The sequence below is a fragment of the Colletotrichum siamense genome (genome assembly GCF_013390195.1).
Source record: "Colletotrichum siamense strain Cg363 chromosome Unknown KSG_Cg363_contig01, whole genome shotgun sequence".
In the NCBI taxonomy this organism is placed as follows: Eukaryota; Fungi; Ascomycota; class Sordariomycetes; order Glomerellales; family Glomerellaceae; genus Colletotrichum; species Colletotrichum siamense.
In genome coordinates this window covers 3,199,436-3,220,123 of record NW_023501014.1, presented here as the reverse complement: position 1 = coordinate 3,220,123, position 20,688 = coordinate 3,199,436, and the positions used below count along the sequence as shown (strand labels likewise).

Below are 20,688 nucleotides of genomic sequence, written 5' to 3'. Positions count from 1 at the left end.
TCTACCTAACCACGTCCTCGACAGAGAGGAGAGCTCTCGTTGACTGGTTGTAGGGAGAAGGATTCCACGCGGCGTAAGCACCACCTCGACCATGCATATACTGGAGCCCAAGGCGAATCCGAAGTACTTTCGCTAGGTCGTTGTTGGAGGTTCAACGTTGGAGCCGTAGGCGGGGTGTGGGCTCCCATCTTCGGTACTTTGAGCCAGGCAACCAGATATCTGCTCATCATTATTCACTCTTGTACACGCATTCATACTATCATCAACATGCACCTAGATACCCAATTCGAATCACGGGCAAACCCTCTTCTTTGAGTAAAGATGCCCGACTGAGCACACGCCGAAGTTTCCAGGCTGTCGGGTCTCAGTTCTGCTCAACCTCGCAGAAGCCACGAAACAGTACTCTCTCTCACGATAGGTGACAGCTACGAGGGCGAGCTAACACCCGATGGACCGCGGGACAGAGTCTCTCTTGGCACAATTCTACGCAGCATATGTGGCGCCGTGATTGGCCGAGAGCATGGCAATTGAAGCCATTTGACTCATCGGCATGGAAAATAGCATCACTAACGTATAACACATGGATGACAAGGTTCTCCCTTTGAAAACCGTTCCATACGGTATGTTCGCTGCGTGCCGGAGCTTCTACGCCGCCGATGGCATGAGTGGGCTGACGAAGGGACATTTGAATAGCCATCTTGCAACTGACACGGCAAAGCCCCAAAGCCTCCTTTTCGGCTTCAAGCCCCTTCAGGCATGGAAGCATGCTGCATCTGCCGTAGGGCGGCGCCATCAGCAACCTTACGGGATCTGGAGATTGTGTTATTCAACCTTAACGGGCCTTTTCGTCCTGCCATTTGTGCCAAGAATAATCATATGGGACCTGACGCCGGTTAGTCTCATGCTACGTTGTAGCACTTTGAGCACTGGACGGTTGCTTTGGGGTTAGCTAAGCTACAGCTGAAGGACGCCTTGTAAGGCCCTGCACGGGCTACCCGGCCCAAGCCTACAGCGCTCTGAGGTGCGTTGATGATGGGAATTCGCCGGACGGGAGAGAAAGGGAAGTCTTCATGATGCCGGTTGGCTTTGCATTTCGTAACGTGACTTGACCAGCAGCGGTCAAGCTGGCTTAGAATATGTCATCCTCACATCGTCCAGTCGCTCCACTTCTTCGAGAAACTGTCATCTGCGACGGTGCAGCTGGTGATATATGCGACGGTCTCAAGTTTGAGCGTTTGCCAACCACTGAGAGTCGCCCGTGGCCCCCTGCGATGTCTCTTCGTAGGGCAGATTTCATAGCGATTAACAGTGTTTGACAGAACACAAACCAGCCCCCCCCGGCACGCTTCGAATGACCCACTTTTCGATTTCGGTCAACCCCGCTGGGCGGTGTGGAATGCGCTAGCACCAACGACGGCAGAAAAGTGATCGCAGAAAAAAAAATTTGGGAATGGGCGCTGGCTGCACCTGCATCGCGAAGCTCCAAAAATAGCCCTCCACCAAGGCAACTTTTTGGCTTTGAAACCACCACAATGGCTCCACGACAAGCGTTAGGCAAGCGGAAGGAACCGCAGGCGGCTGCTGCTCCTGTCGAGGAGGAATTCGGCAATGCAACGTTGGAGGGCATCCTGTCTCAGAGCGAGGATGATTCCGACTACGCCGAGTCATCTGGCGACGAGGCAGAGCTGAACGGCGACTTGTCTGAGGATGAGGACGAGGACGAGGAGGACATCCTGAGCGACGACATTCCCTCCGATGCCGATGACCAAGACGTCTCTGCGAAACTCAAAGCAACAAAGCTCTCCGCTGCCAATGGCGACGACGACGACGAGCCCAACTACAGGGTCGTTACCGACGCCAATGGCAACGAGCGCTACGAGTACGACGAGATCGATCCCGTCTACGACTCCGATGACTCTGACGCGCAGGAGGCTGCCAACACCATTGGCAACATCCCTCTGTCCTTCTACGACTCCTACCCTCACATCGGTTACGACATCAATGGCAAGAAGATTATGCGCCCGGCCACCGGCGAGGCATTGGACGCTCTTCTGGAGACCATTGAGATCCCCAAGGGATGGACCGGCTTGACGGACCCCGCGACCGGCAAGCCTCTCAACCTGAGCCAGGACGAGCTTGAGCTTTTGCGCCGCGTCCAGATGAACGAGGTTCCGGAGGAGGGCTACGACCCGTACCCCGTAAGTTTCAATTGCACCTCACGCTACCGACGCGCATACTGACAGGACACAGGAAATGGTCCACTGGTTTACTGCCCACGAGGAGAAGATGCCCCTGAGCGCCGCCCCCGAACCGAAACGCCGCTTCGTCCCCTCCAAGCACGAGGCCAAGAGGATCGCAAAGCTCGTCAGGGCCATCAAGGAGGGCCGCATCCTGCCGTACAAGCCGCCTGAAGAGAGGGAGAAGGAGGAGGCCGAGAAGGAAGAGACCTACTACGACATCTGGGCGAACGAGGAGGAGCGCCCGCCGCACATTATGAACATTCCCGCACCCAAGCTCCCGCCGCCCGGCTACGACCTCAGCTACAACCCGCCCCCTGAGTACCTCCCGACCGAGGCCGAGAAGGAGGAGTGGGAGAAGGCGGACGCTGAGGACAGGGAAAAGGAATACCTCCCCGCCAAGTTCGATTCGCTGCGCAAGGTCCCCGCCTACGGCGAGTTTGTCAAGGAGCGCTTCGAGCGCTGTCTCGATCTCTACCTGGCGCCCCGCGTGCGCAAGAACAGGCTCAACATCGATCCTGCGTCGCTCCTTCCCAAGCTTCCCCGCCCCGAGGAACTCAGACCCTTCCCCACGTCCAGTCAGACCGTCTTCCGCGGTCACGAGGGTCGTGTGCGGTCGGCCGCCATCAGCCCTGACGGAGAATGGCTTGCCAGTGGTGGTGATGACGGTACTATGCGTCTGTGGCACCTTCGCACTGGTCGTCAGGAGTGGTCCGCCAAGATCAGCCTGGACGAAGCCGTTAACGTCGTCCGCTGGCGCCCGACCAAGGACACCTTCATCCTGGCGGCGGCCGCCGGGGAGGAGATCTTCTTCGCCGTGCCCCCTCGCGGAGCCGACGGCGTCGACAAGGCCAGCCGCGACATTCTCGATGCCGGCTTCGGTTACGCGACGCAAAACCCCCAACCTACAGCCACCGTCACCAAGGAGCAGCCCGGCAAGTGGGCCCGTCCTGGTTCCAAACTCGAGGCCCTCGGCGTCCTGCTCAAGGCCACCGTCAGATCAACCGTCAAGGTCATCAACTGGCACCGACGTGGCGACTTCCTCTGCACCGTCTCCCCCACAGGACAGCGCAGCGCCGTCGCCATCCACACCCTCTCGAAGCATCTGACTCAGATCCCCTTCAGGAAGCTCCCCGGACTGGCCCAGACGGCCCAGTTCCACCCCTCGCGCCCCCTCTTCTTCGTCGCGACCCAGCGCATGATCCGCTGCTACGACCTGCAGCGCCAGGAGCTCATCAAGGTCATCCAGCCCGGCGCCCGCTGGATCTCCTCCTTCGACGTCCACTCGGGCGGCGACAACATCGTCGTCGGCTCCTACGACCGCCGCCTCCTCTGGCACGACCTCGACCTCTCCACCCGCCCCTTCAAGACGATGCGTTTCCACGCCGAGGCCATCCGCGCCGTCAAGTTCCACCGCGGCCTGCCCCTCTTCGCCGACGCCTCCGACGACGGCACCCTACAGATCTTCCACGGCAAGGTCGTCAGCGACCTCATGGAGAACCCAACCATCGTGCCCGTCAAGATGCTCAAGGGCCACAAGGTCGTCAACAAGCTCGGCGTCCTCGACGTCGACTGGCACCCCTCGGAGCCGTGGTGTGTCAGCGCCGGCGCCGACGGCACCTGCATCCTCTGGACCTAAACAAAAGTACAGGAGAAGGAAAAGAAAAAGTGGCAATCTATCCGTCTCTCTGGGTATATGGGAGAGGATACTTGTATGTTTTTACACCAAAAAAGACAGCGAGGCGTTGGGAACCACCAAAAAGAAACCAAAAGAAACACAACCCCATCATTTGCTTTTTTTACTTGTTGTTTTCGATCTGTGTTGTGTTAGATAGTACCTTGTGGATTTTTGAAGAGGTATCATAATGGACGTCAACTTTGCACATACAGCATCGATGAGTTCGCGAACAGTGATCATTATCCATTGCTTAAACCAGGAATGGGCCATTCATCCACACGTTGGGGCTAAAAATGCAGTGAATAAGTCGTGAGGTACACCGTGATTGGTTATACTTAACCACCCAACCCCAGATTGGACATATTTGTAAACATCTCCGCCTTGAAACCTTGGACGATCACATATTCCTTGAACCGGCAGTAATGAAGAGGGGTCATTCACCCGCACGTCCGGGGTTAAAAATGTAGTGAAGCAGTTGTCTTACCCCAATTTTTGTACGGTAATTGGTCACCTAGTACACTTACGCTACGCAACTCACATGCAGGTTGCGTATCCTTGTAAACACAACACCACCCCGCCTTGAAACCTGAGGGTGAACATGAAGATTTCAGAGGCAGCTTTGCTAGATATGTCAGGATAAGATGTCTGAACATGGGCAGGGAGATCCAATTATTGTGTATCAGGTAACATCATCTCTACATGAGGGATCTTGTACCGCCGTGGTTGTTTGAACATATATGATAATGGTAGTTACCTTTGCACATACAACAGTTGTCTTTTTAATTGTTTGGATGAACTATCGATGGCCACATGGCTTAGACTGATATCAGCGCCGGGTAAGTGGGCGTTCGTATGATCACGCGTGGGAGGTTAAAAACGCAGTGAAGGCAGGCTAACCGAGCCAACCACGCAACCCAGTCACGAGACGAGCTGCATATCATGAAGGTTAGTAAATGTCTCCGCATTTGAATCCGAGCGCGGGATCCGGGAACTGCAGGAGACCAGGCGGCTGGATATACATGGATGTAAGCGTGGATGCCTGGAAGCGGACAGTGTTGTCGTTTATTTTGGTAATGTAGTTTGTACGTGAGCTATCTTGCATGTATTTATCAAAACAGTAGCCAATTGTGAGGAAAGCCCCCTGTCGACACTTATCAATGGTATTTATTGCATGTGCTGTGATGGCCCTGAGATCTACAGACTTAGACGTAGCTCAGTATGTAAATTTATAATCCTTGATCGCGAATCTCCTTTGCGGGTCCACGATGCAACAAATCGCGTTCCTGTGCGCTTGTATAAATCAATGATGACCACTCGTCCTGGACGGGAGAATGTATTTTACCTCCGCGTCAGAGGTCTAAAATGCAGTGAAGAAACAAGGGTCGTTGACCAAAGTTGTGGTAAGGGCCCTCACGAAGCAAAAGTTCCACTTGAGGCCTACGCCAGTCGTTCGGTGGCGTTGCATGCATGTAAACGCACTACGCCGTGGAATCTGGGGGATGAATCCGGGGACCTTAGGAGCTTAGCTAGATATATAAGCAGAGGTCTGAACAATTGTTGGCAGTGAAAGGAGCTGCTGTTTTTTCTTGATAGGATGATTATATATGAACTCCACACTAGAAACTTAGCCAAAATAACTTCCAGTCAGAAAGGCATTGCTAATACCTAGGTATCTACATTGTACGTTGCAAGCCGTGTGACGACCTCGAACGTGCTAGATCTGCAAGACTTTTAGGATATTTGATTGCCAACTCTCTCAGATTTGCATGACCTCGTTGACTCGGTGGCGGCAGGCGGCGTCATTTACTCACTCGTCAGGGGTTAAAAATGCAGTGAAGGGAGGCCGACAAGGCAGGCAAACGGCTATTCCAATTGGCTACACTCAACGCCGCGAAACCATGCGTTGCATAAGCAAATAACTCCTTCACCTTCGACCTTGAGGGGGTGAATCCTGGTGATACAGGAGCTTGCCTTTGATGTTAGTGTGAAGGCCTAAATAGATGTGGGCGAAACTAGCTATTGATCTTCTTAATAGCATGGTTCATATGTACCTGGACACTGAGCACCTTAAAGAAGCTAACTGATATCCGTTTGGGAGTTGTCGTCGCCGCTAAAAGTTCGTCCACATGTGACAATCGTCTTGAGCTTTCTGTAGATTTCACGACCCTGGTGGAACAGTAGCGGCAGGGGTTGTCGTTCACCTGCGCGTTGAGGGTTGAAAATGCAATGAAGGAACGGTGGCACCGAGGATCCCGAGATCAAATTGCCAATCTACGGATAGTGGATGTCCGCGAATAGTATCTCGTTCCTGCTATCAACGACTATTGGTGCAAGGTGTAAATGGAACCGGAACGCCTCACGAAACAGCAAAATCACATGAGGCTTACACCAGAGTCCAATCACTCACACCGGCGGTGCATATGTAAACATTCCCCGCTTTGAAACCTGAGGAGATCCGGGGACTTTCGAGGCTTGGCTGGATATGTCAGCGTGGGTGCCTAAAGGCGGGCAGTGCTATCAGTTCATCACTTTGGCAACGTGGTTTCTACAAGAACTTGCTCCTCTGACCCAGATATACTGGCCATGCGGAACCGAATCCTCGATCACGAACTTCTTTGCGGTTTCACGACATGACATCGTCCTCACGCTCGATTACACGAGCATTATCGGTAGAAGGGCAAAGCTCACTCATTTCCAGTCACCACTTTCAAAAGTCAAATCCACACATCAAGGGCGCATGGTTTCTATTTCTATCCCTACATACAACGTCGCCCTCCACCTACACCTCAAAACTCTCACGTCAACCTCGACACCCCACCCTTAAACTTCTCAAAGATGCTCAAATCAACCGCCGCAGCCATGGCCTCATACCCAGCCGGGTTCAAATGCAAATGATCCCCCGTATCAAACTCCGCCCTCAACCTCTCCGGCGCCGCGGGATCCCTCACCGCCGCGTCAAAGTCGATCACGGCGTCGTACCGCCCCGAGGTGCGGATCCACTCGTTCACGCGCTGCCGCGTCTTCTCCCGCTCGGGGTCCGAGTACGGCTGGTCGGCGCCAGTGAAGGGCGTGATGGTCGCGCCGAAGACGGGGATGCCGAAGCGGTGCAGGCGCGTGGCGATCTGGTCGAAGGCGAGGAGGAGGCGGTCGCCGATGGCCGTTTGGGAGGCGGTGTCGTTGGCCGCGACGCCGATGTCGTTGACGCCCTCGAAGATGATGGCGTAGCGCACGCCAGTGTGGGCGACGACGTCGCGGTCGAGGCGGCCCAGGGCGTTGGGGCCGAGGCCGTCGGCGAGGACGCGGTTGCCGCCGGCGGCCTGGTTGACGACGGCGATGTTCCGCGTGATGGCAGAGGAGGAGTTGGAGGTCTGCAGGCGCGCGAGGAGGCGGTCGGGCCAGCGGTTGTTAGCGTTGGTGGTCGAGCCGCGGCCGTCGCTGATGGAGTCGCCGACGATGGCGACGGCGGCGGAGGAGCCCTTGGGGACCTGGGCCTCGATGGCGCTGATGAGGTACCAGTGGTCCGTCGCGGTGGCGTTGCCGCCGAGGTCCTGGTCGGCGACGCGGTTGCCGGCGGCGAGGAAGGAGGTGGTGCGGGAGCCGGGGTGGCCGGTGATGCTGTTGGTGGACTGGCCGTCGGCGAGGTAGATTGTGACGGAGACCACGGCGTTGGCGTCGACGGGGAGGTCGATGGGGTCCGAGAAGACGACGGCGCCGTTTGGGACGGCGAAGGTGCCGCTGCCGGAGAAGGTGACGATCTGGAGGGAGGCGGCGTCGATGGCGCTCGTGCCGGCCGTGTTGTTCGCGGTGCGGGCGATTGTGACGGCCGTGATGGGGAGGTCGGAGCCCCCGAAGACGTTGCTTATCTGGAGGCGTAGGGTGGACGAGGGCAGGGAGAGCTTGACTGTCTGGCGGAGGGTTGCGTCGTTGAAGACGCGGCCTGTTTCGTTCTGCAAAGTGTCAGAAGATGAAGGAAGTCGTGGAGAGGTGCACTTACAAACGGCGCCGGAGGCAGGTTGGCCGGCTCAACGAGCTGAGGCATAGTGCCCCAGACAGTCACCCATTCCTTCTCATCCCGAGTGGGATAGCGCAAGCGCGCTGCCTCGGTCAATGGCGATGCGATGAGCAAGGCCGCGAGGGCCGTCTTGAGCGAGAACAACATCGTGAGAGCCTCAAAGTCACCCAGCGGATGACAAGCTCTACAAAAGCTCCAGCTACGGGGGCCGGGAGTGGTATTTAAGGCATGCTACTTTTGATCTCATTGTGCCTGGTTGCCCCTCAATATAACAAGCTTTCCAATTGGGAGTATTGTTGCGCTCGCCATGTGGGCACACGCGATGTTCCGGCAATACGGAATTGATGGGTGATGGATAATGGGGGGTTGAACCCGGTTGAAGTTCAGGCTAAATTCAACTGCTCGTGGGGAAATTTGGGGAGATGAGTTCGTCCCATGCGAATACTACGCCGTCTCCAAGTCCGGCCCGCTCTGGTGGATGCTTTCCCCCGCATGACAAAGAGTCATTGGAGAGACTGGGGGGCGATCTGGGGGGCGATCTGGGGGACGGTGACGGCCGAGATTAAATGGGCTCGGTGACGGGAGAAAAGGAAACGCTGACGAAGATTGGGGTGACGATCAGGGATTGACATTCCAATGCTACACTAAAGCGCATGCTAGCGTACAAGAGGACGGGGACCGGCTTCTCCAAGAAACGACTGTGATTGCTTTCTCCAAACAACATCATCCATTACACACTACAAACTTCAGACAAGGACTGAAAAGGAGGGAAACGAAAAGAAAGAACATCGATACCAAACCAGCCACTTGGAGCAGCAGCAAGTCGAGGTAGGACGGGCTGATGACCCAAACAGCCTGGAGTGCGTTCGGTAAGGAGGTTCTACCGTAGGGGTGCGAAGCACGACATCTCAGATGCGCAGGGTCTTGTCGAACGAAGCGGGCAGAGCGGCAACGTCAGCCCAGTCACCGGCGCATGCGACGAACGACTCGGAGGGGTGGTTGACCATGCCGTACTCATCCTCGATGGCGGCGGTCGAGTGACTGACGCGGGAGTGGCAGCGGACTTTGATGCTCTCCTTGGACGAGATGTCCTTGACGTCCAAGTCTCCGGGGCACCTTCGACCATGAACCCATTCGTAAGTGGTCATGGTGCCGAGAGGCTGGATCAGATTGTGGAGGACCATGTTGCCCGAAGTCAGGTCAGTGCCAAGTACTATCGAAGGCTGGGATGCGGTGGACCGCGTTCGACCGACTACAGTATTGTCGGTGACAACAGAAGGGGGACCGGAGATGGTCTCAGAACGGTCGATGAGGACAATGTCCTCGTCGCTGTCACTGGAGTGATACCCTGGAGTCTGAGGCCGGGAATCTGGAGCAACACGGCCATGGGCAATGGTGGAGGATGACTCGTTCGAGTCAAGTCTTTGCGGACTGCGGGCCTCCTCGAAGCGGCTTTCGTTCTTGAACTCGTCGATGGCGACGTGGAAGGGAATGTGCGTGTGCTTGTGACCTTCTCGGCGATCCATATTGAACTTTGTGTGTTGTGTGTCTTGAGGAGAAGGACGTATTATCGGGATGGTCTAGAGTCCAGCCGTCGAGTGATGCTGGATGAGGGTTGCTGCTGAAGGGTAGAATGTTAGTTCCGGTCAAGGGCAAGAGGTAACGGTGTCGACTTACCAGAGTCTCTGCGGAGTGTCCCAAGTGGGCAATATGCTTTCTTGAGAGGGAAAGAGTGAGATGAGTGGTGACGGGTCGGACAAGCAAGTGGTTCGAGGACAACAGTTGCTCGAGGGAGATGGCTCTCTTTTGAGGAAGGCCAGAGGGTGCTATCCGTTCCAGGATGGCCTTTTACAAACGTCTATAAGACTAATGGGAAGGGGTATCAGTTTAATATAATAGTAAATTTGTATCTTGGGGGAAGAGGAATCGAGGAGGAGTGAACGACGAGGAAAGCAGTTCTCTATATGTATGTTGGCTGAAGATGCATCGGCGTGTAGGGTGTGTGGTGACGGAAGGGGAGCCAGCCATCCCGGACGTTTACCATCTGCTGTCGTCTCTTTTCGACCACACACCTTAGGTAGGTACGTTCCTCGCAAAGATTGGTTCAGGAACTTGCATGGCTGTGCGCGTCTGCGGTAGTAGAAGGTGCTGCAGAGATGGGCGGCAGTGGCATGCAGAGCAGCTGCTGCACTGCGAGCAGGGATGGTGACTGGGCATGGGCAGGTACCTGTACCTGTCCACTGCACTTACTGCGCGGCTTCCAGGTGGGTCGGCTGTGCGGAGTAACCGCCGAGACAGCACAGCAATTGAGGTGAGGCGTGTGGGGATCCTCTGCGAAGTCCTTTCGAGTGTCTATCTTCCCTTTCTCTTTTTCAAATAACGTACCTCACCTTAACTATTGCTCAGCTCTTTCCCTCCCCCTGAAGTTTGGGAGGGAATACCTCCGGTACTTCAGCAGCAGGTACACGAATCCCAATGGTCCTGACTGTGCACTTAGTTCTGTCTGTTTCCCTTCCCGGGTCTGTACCTGCCTCGGCAGTACGAATACACACACTCGCCTCGATGAAGTCGCATATTCGTCCACCTTCGCCCATGACCAGAATGCAGCTGCCAAAACTTCCGCTCGCTAATCCGCGCGGACACAAGATGTCCGCCGACTTGGCTTGGCTCACGGCAAGGCATTTTGATCCCCTTGCCAGCTACTGCTCCGGCTTTTGGCCCCAGGTCGGCGCGCCGTCCAGTCTCTTCGCACCGCGTTCTTTTCCCCCTCCCTTCGTCCACTTTCACCACCCCTTTCTTCCCCCAGGTCCCTCACACAAGCCTCACTTTTCGTCTTGCCATGTTTCCCCGAGTATCTCGACCGGGCCCTCCTTCTCTGGTGTTCGTACTCCTGGCTAATGCCATCGCGTCGACTCGTTTTGTTTCCTCCGAAATCAAGGTCACATCCACCCAACGATCAACTTCGCAGTGTCTCAGCTGCTAAGACAACGCTACAACTGTCAAGGAAACCGCGGACGATTCATAGCCCAAGTTCCAATTCGCGCCATTGGCCTTACAGGGATTCCATTGACGCAATAGCATTCGCATTTACCAGCCGTCTGTTAGACTTCAGTTAGACTTCGAGGCGACAGCTGCGTCTGTAGAGCATCGTGTTCTGAAGTCTAACGGTACATCATCCCAAGTCAACTTATTTACATCGATGCGCTGCGCCCCCTGCAAATCTGCAGCTAAAAAGTACTGTGTGTACCAAATTCTACGACGGGTGCGGTATGTCACTGCCCCCACTGCTCTAATACCTCCAGCACCGCCAACCATTGACAAGCTCGGCTTCTGAGCAAGCATGCACTTGATGCCGGCCCAATGCTTTGGTCACATTGCGTTCATGATCATCATCACCGTCATCGCGATGGTCCTCTTCTCGGGCTCGTTCACCGAGTTGCTGAACACACCAACAAACATTGACCACTAACTACCCTCCATTCCAAAATTTTGGACAGCAATACAAGCCTTGAAACTAGAGGTCTCTCGAATCAGCTTCCTCGAGGCCCTGAGCTCCCTTCGGCTGTGCAACCCACACAACCACGGCACATGCTCACTTGACGCCATCCCGCTGCTTATTTGATTTCATGTTGTGCATTTTCAAGCTCCCAGCACGCCGTCTTCGGAGACTCTCGATGCCATTGGGATTCTCCTGTTCGAGTTGGACGGCCGAGGTGATCGACGAGGTTGGCCCTGCGGAGTCAACGGCTACTATCGGTTGTCTCCTACACCGAAGGCATGCTTTATCGCACCTATCTTCAACACCGGCGCTCTCCTATCTCTACCATCCTAGCTGTTTCAACGACGAATCCGGAATCGCTGCTTGTCGGCATGAAACACGCCGGCGGCCAGCTCATCGACTTGACCACCGTCGCGCCTGGCATTGCCGTCTTCATCTGGGGTCACCAGTGACTCACTCACCTTATTCCACGTTGTTGCCAATGCCATGCGATGGCTTGACGACCACGCGCGTACTCACCAACGTTTGGCTTCAAGTCCTCCCCATATCGGAGGTCCACGCCGATCGGATAGCCAACGGTGCCCGAAACAAATACAGTCGGTGGCTTCAGCCAACTTGAGCGGTCCACATGAGCATGTTCAACTCCCAATATTCGGACCCCGATCTGGTTGTTACAAGAGCCTAGGATATTTGTCATTCAACCATACGCAGTAAGGTGCACCGCAGAAAAGCTGTCCATTGGGCAAGTTGTCAAGTCATCTGGATGATGACAGGCCAGGGTTCAGAGAACAGCCCAATTGAACGGCACTGATCTTCCAACTGCCGCAGATCAGACCCTGGCCTATGTGACGCGGACAACATAATCACGACGTCTTCACGTCTTCAATCTCGAGCATTAAATTCAAATCAGTTCAACGTCGACTGATAGGCTGGACGCTCCCCATGGCCTCAATGCATCATACCGGCGCCGGTCTTGCTTCCCCGCAGCCCTACACTGCAGCGGCGACCCCGAGCTCCGCACAGCGGCGTCCTGCATGCTTACGAACCCAAGAACCGTTATCACAGGGAAATATACCCCCGAATCCTCTGTTCCCCAATGGTGCATCATTGTACAGATTTCGTCAAGTAGCACCACAGCCTGATGAGGAAGAAGCACGGGTTCGACATATTGGCAACCGAGGGAAAGATCTTCGATACCGCTCTCCTGTCATCTGATTCAATAAAACGCCCGGCTTGCACCGAAAACACTAGCGGACGCTGCTCCGAGCACCACAATTCTCGGGCAACAACACGTCCTAGGAACTGGGGTTGGGGAGCCATCCGGGGCGGGCATTTTCGCCATGCTCCCCAACCATCCAGTAGGGCCCCAAGTGCGACTACAGTCCTACCATCGTCCTATCCCGACGCAGGTCTTAGATCATGTCAACCAAGGAAGCAAGAGGACGGGCGCATGTCACCCTCCAAACAATCCAACGAGGAAACTCGAACAACGGTCCAACCAGGACACGACCCTGGTAGGAAACGCATGCCGTTAAAACACCGCAGCCCCCTGGCCATCGAGGTCGCAATTGAGACACATGATCTTGCCCAGCCCCGGAACTCTTCCCCGGCGATGGACCTCCGAAAGAAAACAACGCATCACATATCGCAAAGTCGCGAATCGCCTCGAGGCAATCGAACCAGGCAACCCCCTCATCGCAATCTCCAAGATCCATCATCGAACCATCCCTTCTCGTGGCCGAACAATATGCGGGAAATACTGCCTTCTCGAAGCTGCGGAAACAACATCCACAGGCCCAGATAATACGAACGATGATGTATTCACGCAGCACCGCAGTTCCAGTGTGAATCCTTCGCAAGCCAAAGCCCCCACTTTGTGAGCGGGCAAGGACGCTGAGCCCCTCCCCCCGTCCCAATGGAAGCGATCCCGTGGCCTTCGAGAAGTGTTCTAGCGCCGTCACGTCGTAGATCCCCTTGCATCTGTGCGGGCACCCCAGACAGAACATGCATGTCTTCCTCTCTTCCCCGTCCTCTCACATCATTCACTGCCCGTGCCTCCTTTCTCGCCGACGAAGGTGGTGTGAAGCCAGCCTTCCTGACGCAGGGTTCGCCCCGGGGAAGTCTTGGGGAGCAATCCGGGCCGCTTGACGAGGCGTACGGAGGCGTCAAGAGATGGGCAGGTAGATTGTTTGAGTATGAGGGATAAATGAGCATGCAGGCATGTCGAAGCTTGTTGTGCGCGCGCGGGTGCGCGGCAAGGTGTGTTCTAGCGGCAAGGCATTCTTCTAGAAGCAAAACAACAACACAGAGCACACCTCCCCTTCACCGATCGGTATCCAAGTTGGGTTTGACGCCAAGGCTTCTTCATTTTTTGCAATGGTCATCCGCCTCGTCATTGGAGACGCGTCTTTTGGAACGTACATGCTTCCTACGGATAGTTCATCCCGCCGCTTACATGCAGCTTTCTGGAAGAGAGGCTTGAGACCCAACACGACCCAGCACAGCTGAACATCCTGCTGCAGCACACCGTCCCTCTCAGCCTGATCGACTCTTCCCTGACCGACCGTTCGAAAGAGGTAGTCTTCGAGAATATCTTGTTTCCTTCGTCTGCTGACATGTCTTGTGCATGTCCACCCCTGTGGCCTCCACGCCTCCACGCCTCCAACGCCGCGCCGTTCTTTCAGTGTTCCATGCATACCCATTATGCCCCTGGTCAGCCACGATGATTTGTATCTGTACATGTGCCGCCCCCAAACGCCGCGTCCATGAGGTGAGGATGCGCCTCAGCCATCCGTCGCATGCGCCAGGACGGCATCCGAAACCTGGGCTGCGTATCACCCTTGCTGTGCTTGGCTGGATGACGGTTTCTTACATTCTTTCACTCTTTGACACCATCAGTATGCGGCCCCGACGCTGCTTGATCTCCTATCCTTCTCAAGCGTGGACGCCCCTCCTACCACCGTTGCTGCTGCCACCGCCGCCGCCGCCGCTGTTGAACCTTTCCTCCGCAGACCGCCAGCCTTGAATCTTCGGACAGTCTGGTATGACCTGTCTAATTCGTTTTCGACTGCGCAACGAATACGCAGCGCAGCGACCGCGGGCCAAACACTTCGCTCGCCCCGCGAAATCCAATAATCTAGCGTCTCTCGCGTGGGTGTCTCGAGCAGGCGTACAAAGTCCCCAGCGGTCACCTCTGGCACCAACGTCATGGACGCTCCTGGCACCCTCTCGTCGACGAGGAAGCGGCGGATACCTGCGGGCAGCAGGTGCAGTGTGTCGAGCTGTCGTAAGCGATGTCTGAGTTCTAGGCCGACCATACGGACCATAAAGGCCGTTATCGAGGTCGTGCTGTTACGTGTTTCCATGAGCGACGGACCATGCATGTCGCTTTGCAAAAAGGGAATGAGATAAGGCCTGGCTTGGCTGACGATAAAGTGATTTACGTTGAACAGTTCGGCAATTCGAAGAAGCGGCGACTCTCGATCGGAATATGATACATGGGTCCAATGTCGGAAGTCGATCGTATTTGCGGGTGCCCATGGCACAATGTCTCCGTGTGCGTCTTTGCAGAGAACTGTTGTCTCTCTGTGGCCGTACAGGCTAGCCGAGGAGGCATTGGATGCCACTGCCGCGGTCCAGATAAGCTGCACAAGTGTTAGTCCTGATTCAGTGTCTGAGCAGCAATGTCTACTGACCACATTCGGTGCTGTCAGGTAGTTGAGCAGCGTTGGCACGCCGCCCTGTCCAGCCGTTGCAACTGTAATATTGAGTACTCTCTTGCTCCGGTTATACGCCTCCTCGAACGTCAAGTCGCCGACGTTAGCTCGCACACACTCCTCAAGAACTTTAACGTCGAGGAAGTAACCCTCCCGAGAGAACCTCCTAATCCGTCTTAACAGGGTGTTCCACCTCGTTGCATAAGACTGTTCCTTTGGCGGCCCCTTCTCAGACTTTGCCTTTCCAGAAAAGGCGGACAAGTCGATGCCCTCTCCTTTGAGCACGTGGGGAAGTTCCTCTTCGGTGTGAATGGCGACCAGAGCTGCGATCAGGGCGCCCGTAGCAGTACCAGTAATAATGCGCGGCAACAAACCGCGAAGAAACAGCGCTTTCACAACTCCCAAATGACAAACTCCGAATATCGCACCGCCTTGCAGGACGAGGGTGCTCCTGCCAAAAGCTTGTCTAGTATCGTGGATGAAATCCAACTTCATCTGGTTTGTCAACCCGATGGGGGCGCCATTGCCGTCGGAGGGCGGGGTGGTCGGCAAATGAGTGATATCTTCGACCGCCTCGGCGATTTGGGTGATGTACTCTTCGATCAGGTACTTGGTGCCGGCGAAGGATCGGTTATACAGGGTGGGCGAGGTGATGTTGCCCAGATTCCGCACCAGGCCGGAGCGAAGGAGGTTGACCAGCGCATTAAGGTTGCCATCCTCCCTGGCAGTGATTAGAGAGTTGAGACGCTCGTTGATCAGACGGTAATCGTAGTATTTTGACGTTGGGTTATTTCTCCTGTTGCGCCGGAACAGCTTTAGCATGTGCATCTGAGACACGAAAGCTGGAAGCTACAGCTCCTTACCACAAGTCCAATCCAAGCAGGTTGTCGAGGTGCAGGGCGGCCTCTTCCCAATCCTCGAATGCTTCGGCATGGCGGAGGAGCTCCAGCCATAGTTCGACGGGGGTCTTGCGGGTGTACCAATCGCGGAGCTTCTGCATGTGCGCAACGACGCATCAAAGGTCAGCCGCGGCTCGTCCCAGGTTTCGGCGTTCGGCCGACAGGCAGCCGCAGAAGCTGCTGCTGCGGCGGTAGCAACGACCAGCGTCAGGAAGAGTTGTTGAGTATGCCACGTACCTTATTCCAGAACTGCGTGACGTCTACGGCTACTTGCCAGAGCGCGACGACTACCCCCATGGTTGCGCGACGGCGGCGACTCGAACGGTGTAGACCATGGAGAATCCCAAACTGGCGGGGGAAAGCAATGCTAATGAGGATAGTGATAAGTTATGAGAGGTGGTCATGGCATTATGGCATAATGGTCGGGTGGAGCGTGGCGAGCGTCGTGTCTCGACTAGGCGGGTGATTGCATTCCAATACCGAGGTCGGGTCAGGATGGTGCGTTGAACGGGAGAGACAGGTGGGATGGCAGGCAGTATTCGTCGAGCGACAGAGGACACCGTGATAGGGGGAGAGATGAAGATAACAGAATGTCTTGGACCGTCTGCAGAGAAGTCTTGAAAAGGGAATAGGAAGACTAAAAGGTAATCAAGGAGCGTGGAGGACGAGCGAGCGGGCGTACGATGGGCGCTAGGTAGATGAAGTAGGTAGACGGACTGGAGGCACTGGGAGCCTTGTACGATCCCTGGTGCTACTTGAAGCCCGTGTGTTCTTTTTTATTTTTTGCTCTCTTCTCCCTGGTTCCTTCCCAAGGCTGGAAACAAAAAGAGAGTCAGGTCAGGCAAGTCAGACCAGGCCAGCTCAGGCCAGGTAGGTACGTTGGGTCATTTGTTCGGTGCTAACCTACCTCGACCTTCCTCGCGAGCTACCCGTCTGTCAAGTCCGTGGCGTGTAAGAGTGGTTTGGCTCGGCTCAAAAAAATTGAAGAAACACTGGAACAGTACCGGAGGTTACCTTACTCAAGGTACGAAATGGACAAGGGCGGCAGCAGCAAGCGCATGCAAAGCCCGGGTTTGCCGTGGCTCCCGCATCCGCAGTGCGCATCCCAGCCAATGTCTGTGGTCTGGAGACTCTGGGGAAGCAGACGTCAGGCTCCATTGGAGCGCATTGGATTGCCCGGGGGGCGGACTGTAGCGGATAGCATCAGGTGCTCTTGCCCATTGCTTCTTTGCAGCAGACCACGAGACCCCCAACCCCACACAACCACCTACACACAGCGTCAGGTCGTGTAGCATCCCGAGCTGCTGGTGGAGGGTTGGGGGCCGGACGAGCAGCTCCCTCAGCGACCTGTGTCCAGTCCAGTGCTTGGCTGTGGTGCTTGGTTATGCCGTCCCATGCCATCCATCCATCCATTTTGCAGCATGCCCACCACTGCTGGCCAACTGCCCGCCCAGTACGTAGTCAATCACTGTCTTCGCTGGTGGTGCTTGGCGCTAGCTGTCGACATGTGACAATGCCTTTTTCCCGTCGTCAACTTCGCCCGCTGCAAGACCATTCCGTCGCACCTTATTCCACAGCAACGCCTTATCCGCCGTTCCGTTCCACGAAACTCTCTTCATGTGTTGGACTGAGTCGCTGCGAGCCACCGTTCTAGAGTGCCAATGCTGGTGAGCCCCCAACAAAGTCAATCGCACCGATAACGGCCTATTTCCGCCCATGACAAAGAATTTCGCCCATTGCAGCACGTGTTCCACCGTTGGCGACGCCAGAACCAAGACTAGCCGCATCTAGCAGCGTGTCCCTTTTCAAACAGCGGCTGGTGAGCTCATCATTTAGACCTCACGGCACTTGAAGTTGGCGTTGCATGAGGGATTGAGGGACAAAACGTGGGATATCGTGCATTTTGTTTTCAGTGTCTATGGGCTGCCCGTCTCGCCCATCATGCTTGTAAGAAACTTCTGATATTATACAAATGGCAAATGCGCCGTCTTCTTTTGGTGATGTGGCTGTCCAGTTGAAACCCCCTTACTCCGAATCATCGTCGTCCACGACATGACGACGTCTGCCTCTGCCGCTCGGCTCCATCATATCGTCCTCGTCGCCATCGGCATCTTCGTCGTCAGACATCTTCTGTCGCTTCTTGGATCGCGGCCTCTCGTCCTCATCGTCGTCGTCCAGGATTTCTTCGTTATCGTCATCCGGACCCTCGCTGATTTCGTCGTCGCTACCAACAATGAAGTCGTCCTCCATGTCATAGTCATCCTGCCTGCGCGCGCCCGAGGGAAGATCATCATCGGAGTCGTATTCGGGACGTCTCCTCTTCTGCTTCGGTGCGCCAGGCCTCTTACGGCCGGCACCGCGGCGTCCTTCCAGGTCTCCAATGGAAAGACCGCCCCCGCGGCCGTAACCCCTGCTGGAGTCTGTCAACTTGGCAGCCGCCGTCTCGCGACGACGTTGCGCCTTCATGCGCTCCTTCTCCGCCTGTTCGGCCTGTCGTTTCCTGAGCTCGGGGTCCTGGATGGTGTTGATGATCATGTCCTTCTCCTGGGGCTTCTGCGTGACTGTGGCCATGCGCTCCGCGAGGGCAGCAAGTGCGTCGTCCTGGACCTCCTTTCCAGGACGTACTATGAACTGGTCTGTAACGTGGCCAACGAACATGAGGAAGTTGCTGGAGTATTCAGCTGCGGCCGCGTAGTAGTGACCGTCCTGGAGGTCCGAGTACGGCTGCTCGGGGCCCGGTGCCAGGGCCTTCGTGGTGACCTCCAAGTGCTCGTCGCCGACGGTTATGGTCACTGAACCGTCGCTCCATCTGTGAATCATGGCGTTGCTCTGCAGCTTGTTGCCGTGTCTGCGCACGCGGATATCGTGCTTCGGCGTGTCGGCCTTGGCGTTCTCGATATCCTCCTCGGTGGGCTCGAAGGTGTCGGGGTCGTAGATCGTGGGGATGAATCTGAAAAACTTGGGAACGCGAAGAGATCCCAGCTGGACGGGGTAAGCGCATGTCGCAAAGAGCAGGATCGTCGCGTCAACTCACTCTCTGCTCCTTCGCCTTGGGAATGCGATGGCGCTGCATCTCCACAGCCTCGATAACTTTCGTCTCATAGTCCGTTGATGTCGGGCCTGCATCATACCTCTCCTCGTCCTCGTCTGCCGCGAGTCCATCCGATGCGGCGCGTTCGCTGCCAGCGCGACTGCGGTCCTCGGGAAGCTCGTCGGCCGCCTCGTCGCCAAAGAGGTCCTCCTCCTCCTCCTCGGGGAGCTCGACCAATTCCTCAGAGTCAGACATGTTGACGGGTGATTTCGACTAGGTTGGTTATGGATGTGGGCGTGATGGCAAAAATTGAGGTTGTTGCGAATAGACGTGTAGCTCCTTTGCTGGAAGCAGACGCTACGGCGAGGCTTGCGGGATCCCTGCTCGAAAATTTGACCCACTCAATTGAGCTTCTTGGTGACTGCCAGGCCAGCGCGTGTGGTGAATGTATGTGAGGCTGGTGAAGAAGCACCGCCACACCCGACCTCAGGACACCTACTCCGGATGCCGGAGGCAAGAACAACCGATTTGATGGGAGATCCCCGTCTCGGCACCGAGTCCCGGTCTGGCAGGTTTATGCTTTGGCAGATTTATGCCGACAGGATACGGCAGTGGCAGAGGGTACTTGGCGTCAGTGGAGGCAATTTGTAATTGCAGATGATCTGGGCGATTTCCCCTGACTTTAGAGGAGCTTTTAGATGATCAAAAGCTACACCGTCTGTTCGCCCCAACCTCCCAGACGCCACACGAGGCTGAAGAGGACCCTTATTTCCGCCTAGCGGCAGTCCAATGGCGACAGAGTCAAGCAGCATGGAGACCCAAGGCTGTGGAGGAGACGGCCCGTGCGCTCGCTTAATGTAACATTTCAAGTCTAGCGTCCCTCATGCTGCTACTCCTGTTTGGATGCAGGAGCGAACGTAGTCCGAAGAAGCTCACCTTCAACCGCCCCTTTTCAGCTTAACCCTCTCTCCTTGCTTGATATCCGACCACTTTTCCATTGTCAAACGGTCTGAATTTTGAATCATCAGCCCTGAGAACCTATTTCCCCAGCCCCTACAGAGTACAACCCTCCCAGGAGGTGTGCCGGTCGACCCAGCCATATAACCCCCCCTCCGCCTCCCCCTCACCGCGGGACGTCTCTCTTGCCATGTCGAACCTCTTCTCAGGAATGTGAGTTACTTCCACCTTTTCGTTTGTCCTTTTGCTTTTTGCTTTTGCTTTTTACCCTTCCTTGTCTTCTCCCCCATCCCTGTCTGCTTTTCTCCTTATCCATCTCCAATATTGGGCTGCTAGGGATGGGACTGGAAGGTGTCATGGCGGCTGCACAGCAGACAGCTGTGAAGTTGGTTCCCCGGCTAGTGCCGCAGCCCGCAGCCGTTACTTGGTACATGCAACCGGCCCGACCCCGAGACATGGGGTGCATCTTCTTCACTTGAGAACAGACAGGACTTCAACATGACGAACTCATCTGATTGTTGCTGTCATGTGTGGTGTTCATCGGTTGGCTTGTGGTTGCTGCCGCACGTCAGTACGTCATTGGAACAAAAGGCAATCTGTCCCTTGTTCTGTTCATGCGGGGTGAATCGCTCCCATGCTTCAGATGCAATATTGCACTG

At 55.6% G+C, this 20,688-nt stretch overlaps 5 protein-coding genes across 5 annotated transcripts; 1 reads left to right on the top strand and 4 right to left on the bottom strand.

The window, feature by feature from the left end:
* Positions 1 to 1,532: 1,532 nt before the first annotated feature.
* On the top strand, positions 1,533 to 3,876 carry erb1 (Ribosome biogenesis protein erb1; the record flags this gene model as incomplete). Its single annotated transcript, XM_036632682.1, has 2 exons — positions 1,533 to 2,198; positions 2,251 to 3,876. The coding sequence occupies 2 exons, from the start codon at positions 1,533 to 1,535 to the stop codon at positions 3,874 to 3,876; spliced, it is 2,292 nt and encodes a 763-aa protein (XP_036501486.1).
* A 2,834-nt stretch (positions 3,877 to 6,710) lies between these two features.
* On the bottom strand, positions 6,711 to 8,074 carry CGCS363_v000832 (uncharacterized protein; the record flags this gene model as incomplete). The annotated part of the gene is made up of 2 exons (XM_036632681.1): positions 6,711 to 7,862; positions 7,910 to 8,074. The coding sequence occupies 2 exons, from the start codon at positions 8,072 to 8,074 to the stop codon at positions 6,711 to 6,713; spliced, it is 1,317 nt and encodes a 438-aa protein (XP_036501487.1).
* Positions 8,075 to 8,835: 761 nt separating this feature from the next.
* On the bottom strand, positions 8,836 to 9,453 carry CGCS363_v000831 (uncharacterized protein; the record flags this gene model as incomplete). The annotated part of the gene is made up of 1 exon (XM_036632680.1): positions 8,836 to 9,453. The coding sequence occupies one exon, from the start codon at positions 9,451 to 9,453 to the stop codon at positions 8,836 to 8,838; it is 618 nt and encodes a 205-aa protein (XP_036501488.1).
* Positions 9,454 to 14,320: 4,867 nt separating this feature from the next.
* On the bottom strand, positions 14,321 to 16,338 carry CGCS363_v000830 (putative triacylglycerol lipase; the record flags this gene model as incomplete). Its single annotated transcript, XM_036632679.1, has 4 exons — positions 14,321 to 15,070; positions 15,122 to 15,938; positions 16,006 to 16,136; positions 16,279 to 16,338. 4 exons carry the CDS (start codon positions 16,336 to 16,338, stop codon positions 14,321 to 14,323), a joined length of 1,758 nt encoding a protein of 585 aa, XP_036501489.1.
* A 1,728-nt stretch (positions 16,339 to 18,066) lies between these two features.
* Leo1 (RNA polymerase-associated protein LEO1) lies at positions 18,067 to 19,327 on the bottom strand (the record flags this gene model as incomplete). The annotated part of the gene is made up of 2 exons (XM_036632678.1): positions 18,067 to 19,023; positions 19,076 to 19,327. 2 exons carry the CDS (start codon positions 19,325 to 19,327, stop codon positions 18,067 to 18,069), a joined length of 1,209 nt encoding a protein of 402 aa, XP_036502521.1.
* Positions 19,328 to 20,688: the final 1,361 nt, after the last annotated feature.